The sequence below is a fragment of the Rhodamnia argentea genome, chromosome 8 (genome assembly GCF_020921035.1).
Source record: "Rhodamnia argentea isolate NSW1041297 chromosome 8, ASM2092103v1, whole genome shotgun sequence".
Taxonomy (NCBI): Eukaryota; Viridiplantae; Streptophyta; class Magnoliopsida; order Myrtales; family Myrtaceae; genus Rhodamnia; species Rhodamnia argentea.
In genome coordinates, this window is record NC_063157.1 from 3,927,238 (window position 1) to 3,947,534 (window position 20,297).

Below are 20,297 nucleotides of genomic sequence, written 5' to 3' on the forward strand. Positions count from 1 at the left end.
AAAAGAAGAAAAAACCAAAAAAAATTGCATCTTTGAATTTCAAGTAAAATCCATCAAAATTGCCAAATCAAATATTTTTCATGAAAATGGTACCGAAAGGGCGTTAGAGAAATCTGACGTAACCAAATCCCCGAATTCAAAATCTCCGGTTCGCGGAAATAAGATAGTTTTCTCCCGCTATTTTATTTAGGTTTCTAATCAACCTACCGAAAATGATTAGTGGCGACTCCAAATTCAAATCACATTGCATGTTAATTATTTGAACCTTAAGTTGCGATTTGGTATGGACTTGGGAGAGTCCGAGTTAGGTTAGTTAATTAATTAACCCGATAATCCATTAGCCTGGAATTTAACCAGTTTATTTTTTAGGTCGCGACAGTAAGCTTTTCACTTCCCTTTCGTAAAAGATAGCAACTTTCCTTCTTTTCGGAGGAAGTTTGTTTAGATGCGAATCAAATGATGCTCACTCTTTTGCTAACTTTTTTGATCATTTGACTATGAGAGCTCCTAGCATGATAGTCTAAAAATACTGTTATTATATTTTGCTGCACGATTTTTTAATTAATGAGTATTTTATGCAAAACACGCGATGATAATATATGGATTTACGGTCTGAAATTTTATGCGATGTTTGTATGGAATTATGTTCGTTTCGAATTATGGGAATTAGTTTGAGATTCGGTTGAGATACAGTATGTTCTCGGAATAGCTTCTTAACTTATCAAGAAAGGCATATTTTCATTGAAATGACAGCTTCAACATCTATTCAGATAAAATTATTTGTATTTAAGGGTTTCGCACCATTAGTCTGCGAAATGTCTGGTTGAGCAACTGGAAACCGGATAACGAGGTTTACAATTTTTTAGCCATAAAATAAGAGTTGAAGTCGGAATTTCGAATACGTTAAGCTAAGCTGCGACAACCTCAGCGAGATCTTTGCTAGATCTGTTGTACTTCATGTGGCTGTCGACGAGTTGACCAGCAGCCAGAGCAGACATGAGAGAGAGCTCTCCTGCAAGAACAGCTCCTGCAACAATGGCGGCCAAGGCCCTCGAGTTTGACCCCGGCGGCGAATCCCTGCTTGCCCCCTTCACTCCCAATAGATTCAGACATGCTGACTGGGACGCCAGCTGGGTCCCACCTCCCACCGTACCCACCTGAGTTATCGTTTGAAAAGAGAGTTAAAACTTGCCGAAAGTGAACGACGTGGGCTTTGCCCAGATAAGGAAGGGAATTGATGGAAGGTTGACTAATGGTGCAATTTAATTTAATGATTACCTCAATCGAGGGCATAGTGACAGAGACGTGGAGGTCTCTGCCATCGTTCACCGCTTCCATCATGGTGATGCAGTGAGAGCTCTCCACATTCTGGGCGGGATCTTGCCCAGTGGCGATGAAGATCGCCGAGACCACGTTGCTGGCTTGGGCGTTGAACCCGCCGACTGCGCCGGCCACCGCCGACCCGGCCAGGTTCTTGAGCACGTTGAGCTCCGCGAGCGCCGCCACGCTGGTCTTCAACACTTTCCCCACCACTTCCTCCTTTATCACCGCCTCGCACACCACCGACTTCCCCCGCCCCTCAATCCAGTTCACCGCCGCTGGCTTCTTATCGGTGCAGAAGTTCCCTGTGTTCAGTCGATGTACACAACATCATACCAGATCAATTCATGTCGATAACGAGATAATTTCTCCATCGCAAGTGACTGTTTCTGTTTGGGGGTAATACCGGAAATGGCAATAACATCCATGTCGGAGAAGTCTTGTCGGAGGAACTCGAGGACGTTTTGGACGCCTTTGGAGGCCATGTTCATGCCCATGGCATCTCCAGTGCTGCAGCTAAATCTGACGTACAAGTTCTTTCCTGCAACTCCACATTTTATCCCTTGCAGTCTAGCAAATCTGCTTGACCTGCACGAAACACAAAGCTGCGTTGGCGACATATTCAACAGAAAACAGTTGCTGTAAAAACTTGTAATAGTGAATAAAACTCAACGGAGAGAGAGGCAATAAGAAAGTCATTAGGAGAAACAACGAGATTTATTCATCGGTCCATTCTCATAAGCAGAAAAAGAAAATAAAATCAAACACATCATAACACACACCTGTTGAAAACAACCGCAAGTGTCTCAAAATTCGCGGGATCCTCCAGGAACACCTTCAGCTGAGCCGCTCTCGCCGCAGTCGCGAACCTCACCACCGGAGCTCTCGTCATCCCGTCCCTCAGCACCGTCACTATGGCGCCGCCAGAGGAATAGATTGCCTTGCACCCTCTGTTCATGCTCGCCACCAAGCAGCCCTCCGTCGTAGCCATCGGCACCATGTACTCCCTCCCATCAAGCAGCAGAGGCCCGGCGATTCCCACTGGGACCTGCACGTACCCGATAGGCATCTCGCAGCACTGGCCTAGTATCGAGTCGTAGTCGAAGCCCTCAATAGGGAGGCCCTCGAGGGACTTTCCCGTGGTCCTCCGGAGGGCCTCACGGCGGATCGCCACCGCCCGCTTGCAGTCACCAAGCTTGGATTCGAGAGAGTACGACGGGGTTGAGCCGGAGATGACGGAGTTGATGATGCTTTCATCGTCTTCGTTGAGAAGTGGTGGCGATGCTAGGCGAGACAGCTTCTTTGGCGATGGAGGTAATAAGGGTTTTGTAGCCTCATTAGCTTGTAAAACGAACTGTTTAAAATTAAGTCATTCTCATAAGTTAGAAACTAAAAAATACTTCAGTTCTGGAACAGCATTTTCTATACTTGTAATCGTAGATACGAATACTAGCAAACATTATTCTAAACTCAATTTGAGCTGTATACATTTTCATATTCATGTTTCATAGGATATAATCGAACCAAAGAGGGGAAAAAATAAAAAAAACCCACGCTTTGAAATCCTGAAGCACAAGGTGTGGAACGACTATCTTTCACGACTATAAGTTCCTCCGCCGCAGCCACGTCGTCCTCGTCCACGGTCCAGGCGTCCCTCAAGCCACCGCACGACACGAAAGATGGGACGAACTTGACCCCGAAGAACCCAAGCAAGTATATGACCGAGGCGATCAGAGAGGCAATCGCGGTGATCTCTGGGAGCGTCACGACGTGCAAAGGGGTCGAGTGCCGGATCTTGTCGCGCCAGCTGTGGAGCAAGAAGTAGGTGACGGAGAAGAAGAGAGCAAAGAATAGCCCGTTGGTGATGTAGAGAGGTACTGGGCGTGAGTCGGAGGCTTTGAGGAAGTTGTGGGGGTAGAGGAGATTGACAGCTTCGCCCGTGACCATGGCGGAGGGTTTTCTTGCTGAAGCGGGTGGTCGCAGGCGAACGTCCATTGCCGGGAATGTCACGGCGGAGGTGGGTGGTGGTGTTCTTTTCTCTTCTTCCCTCGTTGGTGGTTGCAGAGGCTAACGATGGGAGCGAGAGAAGTTTGATTTCTTGACGAGGGAAGGTTTAGGAAGCTCTCTTTGTCATGTCGTTTTGGTTATATAAAGTTCACTGAACTAAATCAGATTAAAAAAAGATAAACCCACTTTTAATTGGTGGCCGCATGTCTTTAGAGTTCATTAGCACAAATAATTATTTAAGAGAGTAACGTGAATAGGACAAACGACGGTCACCCACGATACAATAAAACCATAGTTGACTAAAACCATCTCGAAGCATGATATGAAATTATATATAGCATGTTACCCTAACTGTCTGATGCATAATGTGAGTATGTTCATACTATGGTCATGTCACATCGAGCTACTTTTCAAATGCATGGATTCCACAAACGACGGATTCGTTTTGAACCTGCTTTTTTTCCCATAAGCATATTTATTGAATGAGAAATTGCGATCCCGATTCATTCAGCTAAAATAAGTCCGATCACATTTCAACTAATAAATCTACAATTTTTATGTGAAATGACTTGTTTTGTCTATCACATCCTTCTCTCCCATACTTTTGTGGAGATAAACATAACATTCCGTCCAATAAATAATAGTGGAATTTGCCCTGTTTGTCCATACAACAACTTCGCCGGAAATATTGTACCTCACATTAACAAACCCACGTCTCATATAATTATTTGCACCGTTTATAATATGTATATTCTCTTGGACGATGTACCAAAGAGATGTCCTCATTCAATGGGATTATTTTGTACCCTTTGTTTATCGTTTTAATAATTTCAACTTGCTCTATGGTCTTAGGTCGAGCTATGTATTATATCATTTACAAGTGTGAAAATGCAGAAATTAATTATGGCGGCTAATGTCTGACTTTGTTTTTTGTGTGTATATGTATATGTATATGTATATGTATATGTATATGTATATGTATATGTATATCGTGCTTACAGATGTGTAAACTACATGTGTCGTGCATTATATTCTATGTTTTCATATTTCTTTTTGTCCTTATGATGCGATGCGCGGTTGACATTTCGGTTTGGTTAATCATAGTTTAAAAAAAAAAACCAATTTTAAGTCATCAAGAAAGTAGTATAATTGACTTGGCATCGCCCATATTAAGATGAAACGCGATGTTGATGCATAAGATATATTACCATGACTGGGGACGCATCGCTTAATACGTATAGTTGACCATTTATTTGCTTTGCCTGATTAAATTATCTCAAGGCCGGCGAGCCAATGGTTGGTGAAGCTTGGAACATTACTATATAATGTCATTTATGCCCCCCCAAGAAGAAGGGATAGTAACATTGACCATTTGAATTAGATTAGAGTATATCGGCTGATACACATTGGAGAGTATAGTGGTTGATACACAGCATCAAACTCCTGAGTTTTAGTTGTACTTTAAAAAAAAACTTCAGTAATGATTATTTGATAAGAGCTTGAGGAGACTTTATAAATATTGATGTGCTATTCATGAAGCGAAACGTACGCGCCTCAATTACATATTTTGGATCCTCATGAGTGACATAATTTTCCTTATTTAAGCATACTTTTTGATCACCTTGGAAATCGATCTTGGTCATCATTGCTACCAAATTCCAATAATTAATCCTCTCGCATACAGTATGAACAGGCCCCATAATTAAATTTCTGTTGTAAGGGCAGGCCCATGGCTATCAACGTGGAAAAATACACTGCTTGTGCCCACAGAATCGTCGCATTGGATTCGACGAACCTAGTCAAATTTCAAAATGTAAGCTAATTTGGAAAGCAACGCAACCGACGGCCGAGAAGAGCGGCCCCATCTAGAATAAGTCATCGATTGAAGAATTGAATTCAAGGGGGAAAATGAGACCGAAGCGCAGCAAGGCAAGTTAAAAGACATGGTGTGAGATATGACTGGAAGCTTCTAATTAATTGATTCTGTGGTTTGATGTCTAGTCGAACACTTTGCATTGAAATTAAAAGCAAGGTCTAGCACATGATGGCCAAGATTAGAACTTTGAATTTGGGCTTCATTTGCTATGTTTCATATGCCATTGGGGCTTCTCCATTCACCAATCCATTTAAGCATTTAAATAATGTTGTTGCAGGCTTGGCCCAACCTTGTTTGGGAATGCATTCTTTCTTTGTTCTTTGTTGTAAAAATGCATACATTATACATTATCTTAAAAGACGGGAAAAAAAAAAAAAGAACTTGAGATTTGATGCTGGAGGATTGCTGTTGCATTGGAGAATTTCAGCTCATCCGTGGCACCAAAAAGATCAATTTTCCTTTACATCATCTACTTATACTGAGTATTTCTTTAATTCTTTATGAGCTTGTGCTGACGTTAGGGTTTGGGAGTAGCGTAAATATTACTTTTCTCGAGTTATTAGGTTAATAAGCAGAGACGGAATAAGCTTAGAGCCTCCTTTTGCAATCCTTGAATTTTCAGAGTGGATTCTGCTTCTCCTCTCCTTGCAATTTTTTTCCCGCAAAGGTTTTCACGTAAATATTTGTGTTCGTTTCTTCTTTCTCGGTTTTAATTCCGCTATTATTTTCGCGTTAGTCATGCAATTTAAATGGCTATATTAAGAAGATACTAATATCAAATAAGCAGTCTCCATTTATGGCAAAATGATGCGAAGGAGAGAGTTAACGTTGAGCGTGGTGTACAATAGTAAAGGTTAAGGACAAGGAACACGATTTCGTATGCGATTGCAAATAAAGTTTTGAATACCGCGTCGTTCGGATGATCTCGAATCTTATAAAAATCGCAATGACAAACTTCTCTTAATTTTATAATTCGAAAATAAAAACTAAAGTCCCTGCATTTAAATGTCAAAAAGCTATTGCTGTCTTTTTTACTGTCTTTTTCCTCTCTATCTTTTTTTTTTTTTTTTTTTTGTGGGTGGGGACATGAAGGCTGTCTGGTTTGATTGGTCATATGTTAAGTTACTACAGAAGTTGGACCATCCTTTGTTCTGGCCCACCAGAAAACAAGCCCTAGCCACATACTTCAACTTTCGGCTTGACCCATTGCGACAGTGAGAGAGACTCGGAACTCTCTTCTCGTCATCTGCAAAGGACCCGACCCTATTACTTCGAAATCGGGTCGACCCGCTAAGCACCAATTTGGATTATGGACCTCCGAAATGGCCAACACTTCGTGGATGACAGTGATTCTCTTTCTTTATTAGGAAACTAGTGGGACACACGTAATTATGAGCGATGGCAATGGGGTGATTTGGCTTTAAAGATTCTAGATATTCAAACCAACGCCACGCGATTTATCCAAACAAAAAAAACAAAAAATTAAAATAGCAACGCATTATGTGCTTGAAGCTTTGATTTAGCATGTCTTTTGTGTAATTTTGCTCGTTCTTCGGAGTTGACTTCGAAGTGTACGGGGCTCATTCCGATGCCGACCGAGGCCACGGGGTCATTTTTCGAGGCAAACGGAAGTGAAAAATCGTAAAACCCATCACGTCCACATGTTTGAGAAGTCTTGAAATTCGACAATCTTGTGATGTAAAAAGTATGTAGAGACAAATCAAGGTTTTCAGAGTTCGCTATGAATGGTGCTGATAGATTTTTTTTTTTTTTTTTGTTTCATTTTTGTTGGTTTCCAGATTCAAGAGGTGGGGTCTTGGGACATTAGTGGATTTTAGTATTAGGCAATTGGAAAAGTCTAAGTGGATTTGACCAATAACCTATTATATATTTTATTGAATCCAACATGTTTTGAAAGGTATTGTCAATTCATCGGATATGTGCTTTCGTGTTTTTTGCGAGTATTGAGTCGAATTCAAATTAGAAATAGTTATGAGCAAAAATAATTTTAGACCATTAATTATTCGACGGCTTCAATCCAAAGATCGATGGAAATGTTTTTTTTTTTTTGTACTCAAACTATCTTTTTAAATAAGTTTTCACGAGAAATCAAGCATCTCAATAATAAACGGATGCTTTTCATTGTCGGAAAAGAAGAAGAAGTAACTATCGAAATTGATGGTATGCTTCGGTAAAATTCTTACTATAGTTTAGTAGCTCTGGTAAAATATAATGGTAGCATGGCTTGAATCATGTAGACAAATTGATATCCTCTCCATTTTTGGGTGGTCATTATCCAATTCACATCTGGCTGTTTTTGCTAAGAGCAAGATGACAAAATTTGTCGGCATCACTCTATCGAAGACTCCACTTCTTTAACGAAGGAAAACGAAATTAAAAGTTAGCTTCGTGGTTAAGAATTATTACATCCGGACAACAAATTAGAAAATTTGGACAACAGTAGAGAGAGAGAGAGAGAGAGAGAGAGAGGAGAGAGAGAGAGTAGATTTTGATGAGTGTGTTTTGGTTTGGCGAATAGTGTCCCGAAGATTCTGAAAATGCAAGCTTTGATCGGCTTTTTCACACGGCAAAAGCAAACCAACCATGCCATAACTTCAGCGGATCCCTTCATGTCCACCTTCCCCTTTTGATCCCGTCCCTCGAAATCCGAATCCCAAGTTCAATCCTTCCTCTTTTTGTCTCGTCACAATCTCTCCTTGTTTCTTGCATAGCACTGTGCTCTGTTACTCTATCTGCTAGGGTTTTGTCCGAAAGTCTTCTTCTTTTCCTGTTCTTTCTCTTGGGGTTGATTGATCGGGGGTCGCCTCGAGGGGCTGACTTTACATTCTCTGGCTAGCTCTTGTGGGCTCTTTCTTCGTTTTGTCAAGTTGGGTTGTTTGCTAATCTTGCTGCCGTCTTTGACTCGGAGAGGGTTTTATTGTTTTGTCCCAGTACGTTGACTATGCGATGATGAGGAAGCTCGAGCTCTTCTGGGTCTACCTTTATGTCACGTGAATTGATCCCATCGAGTTGCTAATGGAGGAAATTTTAGCTTTAGATTGATTCTTCGCGGTCTTGGTGAAATAAGATGGCATTTTTCCAACCAGGACATAGTTCTCCATTCACTGGTTTTGGGGACACGACTTATACGAAGGTGTTTGTGGGAGGATTGGCATGGGAGACTCAGAGTGATACTTTGATGCACTACTTTGAGCAGTTTGGGGACATTCTCGAGGCTGTTGTTATCACTGACAAGAACACTGGCCGATCCAAGGGCTATGGATTTGTAAGTATTGATGTTCTGTAACTGTGATAGTTTAGCGGTTGTTATTTGGAGATGTTGGTTTTATTTATTCCTTCTCAGTGGGTGTGTTTAGGTTTTTTTCTGGTTCAATATGATGGTGATGGGTTATGGCTATCGTGTTTTTATTCTTGGATTGGATTTATACGGAGGTTAGGTGACATTCCGCGATCCCGAATCTGCGAGAAGAGCTTGTGAGAATCCCAGCCCAGTTATTGATGGCAGAAGGGCTAATTGCAATTTGGCTTCTCTTGGCCGGCCTCGGCCACCCCTTCCTTATGGTACTTTCTGTTTTGATCCGCAATACTACCTGTATGTAAACACTGCATGCTCCAAGTGCTTTGATGTAAGACTCGAATCGTTTATACAGTGCCGTGTGGTATTTGATCTCTTGGGATGATGGAATTTAGTTTCCTGCTAGTCTTTTGGAGTGTTGCATCCTAGGAAGAACTTTTTCGTATTGTGAGGGTACCGATGGTAGTAAGTAGAGAGCAAGCTAGGTTTACCAAGAACTCTTAAATTAATCTGTCCATTGATGTGATGAGAATGGGTGTTAAAACCAGTGGATCTATGCACCATTCAGATGGCTTGTTCAAAGATACAATCGCTCAATATAAGTTTCTTCCAGACATTGGTAACACAGTCAAAGTATGCTGAAAATCTGCATTTAGGGTGCAGTTGGTGAGAAAATAGTATGTGCCCTCAAAGTCTGTTAAATGACTGCCAAATGAATTGTGAAATTTGGCGTCTTGTATGTTAACCACCAAATAAATTCCTCGCATTGTAAGCCGCATGATGCGGTTCTTTAAGTAAGTACTGGTGAGCAGGGTCCTTCTTTGGCATGTTCATGAATCATGAATTTTACAATGTACTGATATTCCATTTTTGATCCGCAGTAGCCACTTTTTAGACTTTCTAGTTCCTGTTTCTTGATCTAATTGATGCTCCTTTTATTGTCCTAGGGCGCTTGAGACCTTTACCACATGTGATTGGAAATGTGCAAACTCCCAGGGGGAGTTACGTGGGGAACCCTGTCTACCACCATCCTAGTTCTTATGGTTATCAGCCAGGATATGTCTATCCTCCGTATGGGTAAGTCCAAAGTCATGTCATTTCCTTGAAGGAACTTACAGTTATTAGTCCGAGCCAGAATTGGATGCTTGCACTGCTGTGCAATCTGGATTTCAACAGATATAGCAGTTAGCATACCATTCAGAACTTTCAAAATCAGAGAGTAAATTTGTTGATCACATGCAAAATCGAAAGTCATATATACATAAAAGCATGGAGGATCTTCTTTTTTGTTTACTCAAAAGAAATATTGCGTGAGCAAAGTTAAAGATCGCCCGGATTTTGATTGGAAGCTTTGTTCTTATCTTAAGATTGTCAAATTCATTCAACTTTTTTTCTGGCCACTTGCAGTATGAAGGACGGCATATTGATTTAACTGGTCAAATCGATGCCATCTTCAACACATTATTTGACAGGAAAAGATTCCTGTTGATGTATACCTTGATGTGTCTTTATCTTCTGAAGTGATTCAATCACTTTCTTTACTGCAGGTACACAACATATGGGCCTGAATATGTCTTTCCACAGGTTAATCCTAGATATCCTTTTGTCGAAATTTCAACATTCCTTAGAAGTTGTAGCATCTTTTAGAATCCCATGTCAAGCTCTCTGATATGACTTTATTTACTTCCTCTTCCAAATTGCAGGGCGTCTATAATCCTTACGTGGCCCAGCATTACCTACAAATGTATGGGGCACCATCCACAGATAGCACTGACATGTACCCATTTGCGCAATCAGGTCATCTACCTCCTGGTAATCATGGGTATACAATGCTTCGTGGTTATAGGATGCCAGGTCAGCATGTTATGCAACTTGGGGGACCTAATATAACTGGAGGAACTACTGCTGCAGTTCCCACCATTCAAGTACCTTACCCGACTGGTATTTTTTCACTCTCTTCTAAGTTGACAAAGTGATGTTTCTGGAGTTCCTATAATGTCAGAAATGTATATCGTCAAGTTTATGTCATCCATTGAGACCTTCTACTCCTTCTACTCTTAACACTTTTGGTTACCTGTTTATCATGCACTTCTGGCGGTCTTTCCTACGCTTTGTACACTGTAGTTGCTTTCAAGGGGAATTTACTTGATACAACAAGGATCTTTAAAATTATTTAGGTTTATTTATTAACAAGTCGTCTCGACTATTAAAGATTGTCAATTATTGGTTTTTGAGGGTGAGCATGATGCCTTTGCCTTGCTTACTAAGTTCCAATTTACCAGGTGTCCTGATATGTCGACCCATCTTGTGGCCTAGCTTCAGCTATCTCTGAGTAGAATGAATAGAGCAGAAGAGAAACTTCTGTTTGCTAGCACTTCAGATATGAACGTGTATATATACATGCAATAGAGTGGCTTGTCCTGATATGTCGACCCATCTTGTGGCCTAGCTTCAGCTATCTCTGAGTAGAATAAATAGTGCAGAAGAGAAACTTCTGTCTGCTAGCACTTCAGATATAAACGTGTATATATACATGCAATAGAGTGGCTTGCTACAGAAAAGTCCAGAAGTCACTTGTTCTTAAGAAAATGCATCTACCTCTCTAATCCAATGGATTCCCCTTTTACCACCACTCACATCTACACATCTACACATACACATAATGGTGGCACTCGGAATCCCTACTTTTATAATTAGCAGCTTGATGCTGAATCGCAAACGAGAAAAGACTGCTTTATCCTGGTCTGTTGGGGAATATTCATGTGCTAACTCTTGATCTCTGTGTTCCTTACTTCATTTAACTACTTGCAATGACTGAAATTTTTAGATGTGCTTTACTTTAATTATGTGAGCTTCCTTGTGTTCGTCAGGTATAGTAGCTCCTGCTCCTGGACAGACCCAGATGAGACTACCAACTCATTCTCCTCAGTTCACCAACACTTCTGATCAAACAGCTGGTTGAGGGGGAGATCAAAGAGTCATAATGTCAGGTAGAGTTCATACGCGGAGCTATATTTTCCTCGTAACATTACGGCTATATCACTGTTGGAACTGCCTTGTTGACCCTGTCGCAGGTAATCCTTAGATTGCAGCAGGACTAAGAGCAGCAGCTCTGCTACTTGAGTGGCAAGCTTCAAATCTAGCCTTGCAAGTTGTCATATTTGCATTCTAGAGGTAACTTACATGTTCTCATTAGCTTGTTAGAAAATGGAATAGATGGGGCAATCTAAAGCAGACTTATTTAAGGAGTTGAACTGGAAAGAGAGTGCGTATGCTTTACGTACTCTCTTAGGAATGGTTGCTTAGCACAAGATGCTTAGTTACATTTCTGAACTGATACTTGTTCGCTTGTAAGGCTCGTGTCACATGTGCGATAGGAGGTTAGCCAGCTTTAGGCTTGGGAACAAAAGGGCTGTACCAGCGAATTGGAGTTGTCTGATAACTGTTGCATGTCATCGTATCATTGCTCGACTTGAATGTTTTCTAAAGTTACTTCCTTTCTAGCTCAATAACGAGGATTTAGTGATGCCTTCCATTTTCTTTTCAAGCCATACTTGCAAAGGGGTGATTATGAATTTGTGTTTGTTTCTTGCAGGTACCTTTGTCATATCCACCAAAATTCCACCAAAGTCAGTTGTAAGATGTTTCAAGTCAGTGAAAGAGCAGCAAGGGGTTGCTTTTTCATCTGTGTCTGTCATGGGCTCAAGCTAGCAGCAGAGCAAGTTCGATGTTTTCTGCCGGAAATATTTCCGGCAACCATGTAAATAATGTAAATTTGTAAATGCTGTACCAAAGAATCAAGATATGATTCTTTAATTGTGTGAACCCTAGGCAAGGGTTCTTGGTCAATTCTTAGCATGTATGATATCTCCAATGACTTTGTTAATAAAAATTCCATCATTTCTGACGCAAAAAATTATGTTTTGAGCAATAGCGTGTGACAATACTCAGTACATACCATGTTTCACAATGTATATAATAAGAAGTAGTACTATCGAAAGTACATAGGAACCGGTAAAGATGATGAATGAGATTTCTGGCTTATATGTTACAGAAGCAGCACTGTTCACACTATGTTTCACAATGTCACCTTACAATCTAAACTTCCTTCTCAGACCAAAATTTTAACACTTAAAAACTACAACACCAGAGTCACCACGACAAAAATTTTGCACCAAGTCGAAATCGTCGTTCCAGCATGGCCCTTATCCTGTGGCAGCACTGTTCACACTATGTTTCACAATGTCACCTTCCAATCTAAACTTCCTTCTCAGACCAAAATTTTAACACTTAAAAACTACAACACCAGAGTCACCACAACAAAAATTTTGCACCGAGTCGAAATTGTCGTTCCAGCATGGCCCTTTTCCTGTGGCAGCACTATCTTCAAGCTTCTGAAAGAATTGCTGACCATCGACAGATTTCACAATGACTCCGGACTAGTAGATGGTCTTATCCTTGACGGCATTCGCACAAGCTCCTCTAGTCCTCCACCGAACTTGTACATCAAGGACTGCTTTGGTGTAATGGACATTTTATTCAACGCATAGTCAAATTCTTCGATATCAATATCTTGCTCATTAAAGCTTGTAGCCATTCTGTCACGTCTGTCCTCCCCTACGCCATCAACAGACTCTTCACCGTCTTCGTCACCACTACCTTCCTCATCTTCGTCTCTGTCTTCATCATCATCATACGTAGTTTTGACCATTGACCAAAATATGAAGTTTGGCCGGATGAAACTGCAGAACATAATTTTCAAAAGAAGAGAAAAGTATGGTCAGCACTCCCTTCCCCTACAGTTACAGGTTAACGACATTTAACTTATTACAGTCCACACTGGTAGCAATCCCTTAAGAAGTCAAAACCAGAGTAAGCGACCAATAGTATTGGTTCTCTTGAAACTCAACTCTAACAATCAAGAATTTACACTTGAGAGAGAAAATGTTCTATTTTATGCAGGAACTGAGCCCTTCCATTATTCTAACATTTTCACATTCTACTAACACGAAGAAGCATTCCAGTAATTAGCCTAGGAAGGTTTTGCGTTCTCCAACCAAATCCAACAACAAAGAGCACATCTCAAACAGATGCCAGCCAGACTCTGATTGTGGCAACTATGCAAAGACCACCTCCTTTGATGTAACTCTTACATTTCCTCCAACATTCTTTTGGCCCATAATTACTAATATGCAAACCTTTTAGGTAAGAGAATGAACCTGTCGCTTTTCTTTAATAAACATGGGTCAAAAGGAAAGAACGAGTCTAGCCTCTCCAGTCCACCAAAAGCCCTTGAGAGTTCAGACTCCAGGATGTCATCAAAGATAAATGTCTTGGTCACTGTAAAAAGCCTAGCTGCTCTTGCCTGTTTAAGAAATTCCCCCACTACAGATGGCAGGCATACCTGTAAGAAGATGAGAAAAGCTGAGGCTGTAAGTCAAGGATGAAAAACACTAATATGATTGAAAAAAATTCTTGTATGTGAAATGCTTTTGATGGTAATTGCAGATTCACAAGAGAGAATGCATACAAAAAAGTTCAAAAAGGTCAGAAGAAATTATAATTCATGGCAAATCTATAATTATATAAGATAGCAAAGCTCACCTTTAATGGATCTGATTTGTGCTTTAGGATTGTTTCTATTGGCATGAGGAAAAGCTGCGACTTCAGCCGTGGAATGCTCATTATTGACGTCATTCGAAAGCAAAGCACGTACATAATAGCCTGTGATATAGAAAGCTAACACATCAGCACTTCCACCCTAATATTCTTTCCTGTTACGCATTATCTCAAGAGATATGGTCCCAAGACCCCAAACAATCGGCTGATAATTTTTAAGGTCGTCTCAGCAAAACGCTCTATAAGCGCATCTGTGGCAGAGAAAATGAGGAAATTCTAAACCATTGTTAATTATCCCCAAATAAAATTTCCTTATGCCGAGGGTACGGGAAAACACATCTGTTGATAAACACAATTTCATAAGGCTCCACTGAAAAGAAAAGATGCATAAAGGCTCTCAATTGTCCTAATAACAGTGAACACCAAGCTTAATCTCAACTTACAATCTAACTAAGCTAGGATGTTACCTGGCAGCCAGCATAGAAAACTCGATGAGCGAATGGATTAACGTCCCCATCCTGAACATTGCAATAGTCCAAACACCAATCAACCAACCTGAAGTGTTAATAGTCGCAGAATAATTGCATCAGTAAATTTTCTTCATATAGACCTATGGTTATACCAAAAGCTCTCTCATGGTAGCCTCTAGAGAAACTCAAATAAATTTCACAATCATAACCTTTTCAACATTGTAGTGATGTAATTGGCAGAGAGGAACTTTCCGCGAGACAGATAGCTGGCAAGATATGCAACTGCACTCATCCTGCAAAAGACGGGACATAAAATCAATCCCTAGAGCAATAAGCTTTAAGCAGTAGCTGCCAAGTTCAATAGAGATACTAAAAAGATGTTAATATTAACATCAGTTCTGCCTCTTCAAAAGAAAGCGAAATTAAGATCATTCATAGGACAAGAAAACCATAACATTGGGAATCCACGGCATGCTAAATTATTTGTTGTATATAAAAAGGATATAGTTTTTAGATAAGCAGTGCACACCATTTTCAGTCAACTAACAATTGCGATGGAACTTCAAAGGATAGGCCATATTACCTTGTCATCGGCGGGTGATCATGGCAAACAAAAATATCTACAAGCATTCGAGCAAATCTCACACCACAATTCTCAGGATCCAGCGCGCACGCATAGAACATCACAAACTGCACTATGCAGAGTTGATAAAGCTCAGAAAGGGAGTAATGAAAAGTCTGTCTCTCTAAATAAATCTGGAAGCACATGTCCATTACCTGCGCAAACTTGGACTTGTATGCATTCAGAACAGTGATTCGAAAAGAATGGAGAAGAGTCTCGAATACCTACCCAACAAAAGATTAAAAATGATCAATATACCAGACTAAAAAGTTAGGAACATTAGTGAAGCCAAAACCAATTATAGTCAGCAAAAATTTATTAGAGTCCAGATATAACCTCAAGCAACCGGCCATGCCCTTGACAGGATTCGAGATACTCAAAAGTCAACACCAATAAGCTATCCAATTTCTCAGCAATTACATTTCCTCGCAGACTGTTTCTGCTTAAATGTTTTCCTGGAAGCTGTGCAAGTAGCTTAATCAGTGCCTTGCGTAAGGTGAGACTATTGATCAAACTTATAGCTCAAAAAACCAACGAAAAGGATAAAAATAAACAGTAATGGAGAGAATGGATCAGTATTTGTCGCACAATGCAATGTCATATTCCACAAAAGGCGCAAGACTACCCGACCAACAACTTCCGTTGATCAATTCCGGTTGGGAAGTTATATATTAGGTTAGCAACACCCATAAACGTTACCTATTTTATAGTTCATTATTACAAAGAAACAGAACAAATAGTAAAGTTTCTAAAGATTAAAGAAGCACGACTCTTTCGGTCAAAAAAATTTTATGCATAGCTTTGGATATAGATCAGGAACTTATGTGCACTCGCAAATTTGCCTTTTAAGGACCTCCTATGTATAGGCACACAACAACAATTCTAATAACTAAGGCTGCAATGCCCTCCGGTCAACATAAACAACTAATCTTATTCACACACAACGTCATCTGAGCTTTCACCAATCATATCAAATAAACTAGAGTGAATCAACAACAACCTGATCCAGTTAAATCTGTAATGCCATCTTACCTCATCGCCTTCGTCATTCAAGTCCTCTTCATCTTCTTCCAAGTCTTCTAATTCCATCTCAAAAATGCCTTTGCTAGAGTCATCTTGTACAATATCCTCCCACCCGATCTCCAACTACAAAAAGCGGAAAATTGAATTAACATCGTGCAAACCCTACAAGCGGAGTTTTAACAATGAAACTTTACTACACTTACATCCAAATCTAATAGCCTGTCCACCACTGCGATAAGCATTGTGCTCCCAACAAGTTGTCCCATACTACCACTCTCCAGCTTGAACATGTTCTCCACGTATGTCATCATGACCTACAAAAGAATAAGGTTTATCTTCACATACCTTACCAACATCAATTAGCTCACTGAAGCACCATCAGATCCTACTTGAGGAAACTGAACGAGGATTGTGCTCATTTATCAACAAAAGTCAGAGCAGGGAAGTTGAGCCACATCAAAAACATGTAAACATAAAATATCAAAGAAAACAAATGAAAGAAAGCACGACGATATTCACCAAGGACGGAGCAAGGACGTTATGGACCAAAGATAATACATACAAATATATATACACACACACACACATGATCCAACATATAGAAGTGACAAATATAGCTACTCTGTTGGTGACACTCAAGAATACTGAGTTGAGCTTTTTTGAGTTAAAACTATTCTCTTTTTCAAAAGCATTATTATCAAAATTTGCAAGTTGGTGAAGGCAATCTAGAAGTTTCTGCATCCCTTTCAATCAAAGAAATTTATACATGAAGAATCAATCAACCAAGCCATAAATATCAAAAAGCATCCCGACTTAGTGGTGTTAGTTAACATCAGCATTCCAAAGGAAACTGCACTCACAGTTTCATTATCATTTTGCCTTGGCATTCTTTGGATGACTAATGACAATAATCTCATCGGAGCAAGAGGAACCAAATGACTAATACTTTCTAGAGCTGAATGAACCCGAGAAAGAACTTGGTCTTTTCTTGAGAGGCCCCGTGGCTGCTTTAACAAGGCCAGGTACGAATATGGCGGGACAAAATTCCTTATGAGCATATCCAAGCAAGAATCGACAAATTTTCCACTCGAAGCAGCCTGCTCCAGCATAAAATTACAAAAGAAAAGGTAAAATAAATGAGACCTGGCCAAGCTAAATTGTATACTACAGAAGCCAATGACAGGCCAAATGGAAAATTACCATACCAGAGATATGATTAAGTCAACCAATGCATCCATGACTTCAGGTCCATAATTCCACATGCTCATTCCAAATATCTGAAAATTAGTCCATTCTTCAGAAAGCTAGTTATGAGAACAAGATTAAAGTAAATGAACATATCACCAAATCGATTACTTACAGAAGAAAGAAGAGACTCGTGATGCACCACATCTATGCAAGAAACTGTACCTGATAGCGCCTTTAAACAAGTCTATCAAACAAACAAATGGAACAATTCAAAATCCACGTAGGCAAATCAACAGTAAGAAGTAACCATTAGACAACTGAGAAAATATAAATGTACAGGGAAACCTACCACTAGCATAGCCACCTCATCAGGCGAAAGTCGTTCTCTGTGATGCATGACGCCAATGAGCTCATCATAACTTTCGCTATCACCCTGAACCAACGGATTTGGAGAGATCTCATTAGTATACCGATAGAGCAGCATATTTCAGCATGCTTAACCTCAGAAAATTAAACATGATCAGATCTGTCATACCATCTGGAAGAGCAATAAAAGGAGAAAAAGCGGTGAAAACATCAGAGCAAAAGCAGCACACCGCAGTCTACTGATTTGCAGGGCTTACCGAAGACGCTGATTTCAGAGCAGTCCTAACGTGATAAACCAACTCATTGTCGGTGAAATTAACTTCCTCCATCTCGAGAAACTGCGCCCTTTCGTTGGCCAACTCCACGCCCATGTTATTTGACCCAGACCCAACTGAGCTACTTAATTCAGCAGGGTCTGGGGCTGATAAATTATTGGACCTGAAAAGGAAGGCAACGAAATTATTCACCATACACGAAATTCAACTCCTCTTCCACATTGCCAGAAAAGTTCTACCAGTTATCCTATCCATCAACAATAACTTGACATCAACCCAATTAATGAATTCGATCAAGCATTCTTATTGTGCAAATCCTCTCCGAAACTACCAACACAACTCATACACAACCACTTGAGCACAACATTCTTCTTTTCGGCATAAACAGACTTCAAATGCAGCTGACTCACACGCATATGTAAGCCAATTAGCCGCACTAAGACAAAAATATTACACGACCATCTCCGAAACCATCGTACAACAGACTAAACAGAAATCACTAAATTACCTCTCAGAGCTAAAACAGAAGCAAGAAACTTCGGGAAAACGACAAAGAAGCAGGGCACATACAAAAGGAAGCGCCGAGCTTAAAGCCTCCAAACGTAGCGTCGACGAATTACAAAGAAACTCCGCTTCGAACACCGACCAGAGCCGCGAGCGTGCCGGGGACGACGTCGTCCCAAGTGGGTTCACACTGCGCCGATGAGACTCTCTTCTCCTTCTTCTCTCTGTCGGCCGCGAAGTGCGAGGACGGAGGCTCAGGACCGAAGGAGGGTTTCGGAGCAAGAGGCATTGAAAACGAAGCGAAGGTTTCGTTTTATACGTTAAAAATTGTCTTATTTGCACGTCGGTCCTTGAAATTCTATGTATTTCCGCCAAGTGCCGCGTTGATAGGCCACTGCTCGGCGCAGAAAGCCCTTCCTACTTCCAACGAACTCGGGAGTCGAGCCTCAAGAGTTTCGTTTCGTAGCTTCACATATTGGATCCAAAAATTCATGATCTGACAAATAATATTGATTATCTCTATTTCTAAGATTGTCATAGATTACTAATCCTAACGACTAATTAAAGTGCTCCGTACAATTTCCTTATATTTTTCTCGAAAGAACATAATGATTCAGTTAGCTAGATTTAATCTCTATCGTGATTTGACCATCCAATAGATATTTATTGACGAACGTACCTTTAAGAGTCGCCTCTAAAAGCGACGTGTAAAATCTAATTTACAATGGAATTGACGCAACGAGCACTTTTCTTGCACTCCCGGCTCATTTTGCTTTCAACTAGGATTTGTAATTACATAAAAAACATTGCAAAATTAGCATTTATCAAGAATAACATACTCGGTAACTCTCCTATTAAGTACTTTCTTGAAATATCCATATTAAACTTTCTTACTATTGCAATAATGTTGTCGAATCCATACACAATTCTCTCATGCCGTGAAATAAAGACAATTAGGACTTTTTGTTAATTTTGCAAGTGCGATTAACAAAGTGATTATGAGTTCGAATGGACTCGGCCCATCATCTCATTCGTGGTCCCATTGGGCCATTGCCATCTGTCGGAAAAGCCCAGAAACGAACGATAACAGGGCCCAAAGGGAAGCGGCGTCGTTTCGCAGCATGCGCCTCACGGACCGGGAGACGGAAGAGGCAAGAAAGCGTCACGTGAATCGCACGGGGACGCGGCGGATTCATCGGCGCCCCTCGTCTCGTTGGCAATTCGCTGTTTTTTCCTTAGCGTCGACGGCTCGTCATCCGTTTCGTCTTCATCTTCTTCCTATCGGATTCTTCGTGGGAAGTTTTATCATATTTTGTGATTCCCGAGGTCAAAGGAAAAGCCCATGAAAATACAGAAGAGAAGCTCGCGAGCACAACAGTGCAGCATCGTCTTCGATCTCGCATTCACGAAGCGCTCGCCATTGCTCACGCTGCAATCCAAACCCCATTAAATTAGACATTTAACATAAATTAAGCAGACCATCATCGCACCACCTTCCCCGCTTCTCCCGCTGCTTCACACTGACTTCTGATACAACCAATGGCGATCAAACCAATCTCTCTCTCTCTCTCTCTCTCTCTCTCTCTCTCTCCATTCCCTTATATTTATGACTTGAATCGATGTCCATTTGAGAGAGAGAGAGAGAGAGAGCAAATGGAGATCGCTTACCGTTTGAAGTACTCGAGAAACGACGCATTGTCCGACCGGGCGG

At 40.7% G+C, this 20,297-nt stretch overlaps 3 protein-coding genes across 5 annotated transcripts; 1 reads left to right on the forward strand and 2 right to left on the reverse strand.

The window, feature by feature from the left end:
* Positions 1–908: 908 nt before the first annotated feature.
* LOC115744704 (3-hydroxy-3-methylglutaryl-coenzyme A reductase 1-like) lies at positions 909–3,315 on the reverse strand. The gene is made up of 5 exons (XM_030680026.1): positions 2,875–3,315; positions 2,103–2,674; positions 1,727–1,908; positions 1,279–1,625; positions 909–1,157 (listed from the first exon to the last, which is right to left on the reverse strand). The coding sequence occupies exons 1-5, from the start codon at positions 3,313–3,315 to the stop codon at positions 909–911; spliced, it is 1,791 nt and encodes a 596-aa protein (XP_030535886.1).
* A 4,331-nt stretch (positions 3,316–7,646) lies between these two features.
* Positions 7,647–12,435, forward strand: LOC115744683 (RNA-binding protein 38-like). The gene is made up of 8 exons (XM_048284131.1): positions 7,647–8,489; positions 8,662–8,785; positions 9,467–9,596; positions 10,067–10,103; positions 10,223–10,460; positions 11,390–11,509; positions 11,594–11,693; positions 12,115–12,435. Exons 1-6 carry the CDS (start codon positions 8,292–8,294, stop codon positions 11,479–11,481), a joined length of 819 nt encoding a protein of 272 aa, XP_048140088.1. The 5' UTR covers positions 7,647–8,291; the 3' UTR covers positions 11,482–11,509; positions 11,594–11,693; positions 12,115–12,435.
* A 327-nt stretch (positions 12,436–12,762) lies between these two features.
* On the reverse strand, positions 12,763–18,879 carry LOC115744682 (RNA polymerase I-specific transcription initiation factor rrn3). 3 transcript variants are annotated; one of them, XM_030679995.2, is made up of 16 exons: positions 18,653–18,879; positions 18,065–18,245; positions 17,791–17,874; positions 17,614–17,685; positions 17,459–17,530; positions 17,114–17,350; positions 16,457–16,567; positions 16,263–16,376; positions 15,567–15,692; positions 15,386–15,454; positions 15,192–15,298; positions 14,818–14,901; positions 14,606–14,693; positions 14,124–14,243; positions 13,739–13,923; positions 12,763–13,261 (listed from the first exon to the last, which is right to left on the reverse strand). In XM_030679995.2, exons 2-16 carry the CDS (start codon positions 18,176–18,178, stop codon positions 12,943–12,945), a joined length of 1,902 nt encoding a protein of 633 aa, XP_030535855.1. In that variant the 5' UTR covers positions 18,179–18,245; positions 18,653–18,879; the 3' UTR covers positions 12,763–12,942. The 3 variants fall into 3 exon arrangements, with proteins under 3 accessions (XP_030535855.1, XP_048140076.1, XP_030535856.1); XM_048284119.1 differs by having other exon boundaries at positions 18,649–18,879; XM_030679996.2 differs by having other exon boundaries at positions 18,591–18,879.
* Between the last annotated feature and the right edge of the window lie 1,418 nt (positions 18,880–20,297).

What these genes read in the sequence shown, in the direction of transcription:
- LOC115744704 (XM_030680026.1), bottom strand. Translation starts at nt 3,315, where the DNA reads ATGGACGTTCGCCTGCGACCACCCGCTTCAGCAAGAAAACCCTCCGCC. An exon ending in GTGCTTCAGGATTTCAAAGC is followed by an intron (nt 2,675 to 2,874) that starts GTGGGTTTTTTT and finishes AATTTTAAACAG; the next exon opens with TTCGTTTTACAAGCTAATGA. An exon ending in GGATGTTATTGCCATTTCCG is followed by an intron (nt 1,626 to 1,726) that starts GTATTACCCCCA and finishes GACTGAACACAG; the next exon opens with GGAACTTCTGCACCGATAAG.
- LOC115744683 (XM_048284131.1), top strand. Translation starts at nt 8,292, where the DNA reads ATGGCATTTTTCCAACCAGGACATAGTTCTCCATTCACTGGTTTTGGG. An exon ending in TCGGCCACCCCTTCCTTATG is followed by an intron (nt 8,786 to 9,466) that starts GTACTTTCTGTT and finishes TTATTGTCCTAG; the next exon opens with GGCGCTTGAGACCTTTACCA. An exon ending in CTGAATATGTCTTTCCACAG is followed by an intron (nt 10,104 to 10,222) that starts GTTAATCCTAGA and finishes TCCAAATTGCAG; the next exon opens with GGCGTCTATAATCCTTACGT.
- LOC115744682 (XM_048284119.1), bottom strand. An exon ending in ACGAGTCTCTTCTTTCTTCT is followed by an intron (nt 17,531 to 17,613) that starts GTAAGTAATCGA and finishes ACTAATTTTCAG; the next exon opens with ATATTTGGAATGAGCATGTG. An exon ending in GGCAAAATGATAATGAAACT is followed by an intron (nt 16,568 to 17,113) that starts GTGAGTGCAGTT and finishes ATTCTTTTGTAG; the next exon opens with GTCATGATGACATACGTGGA.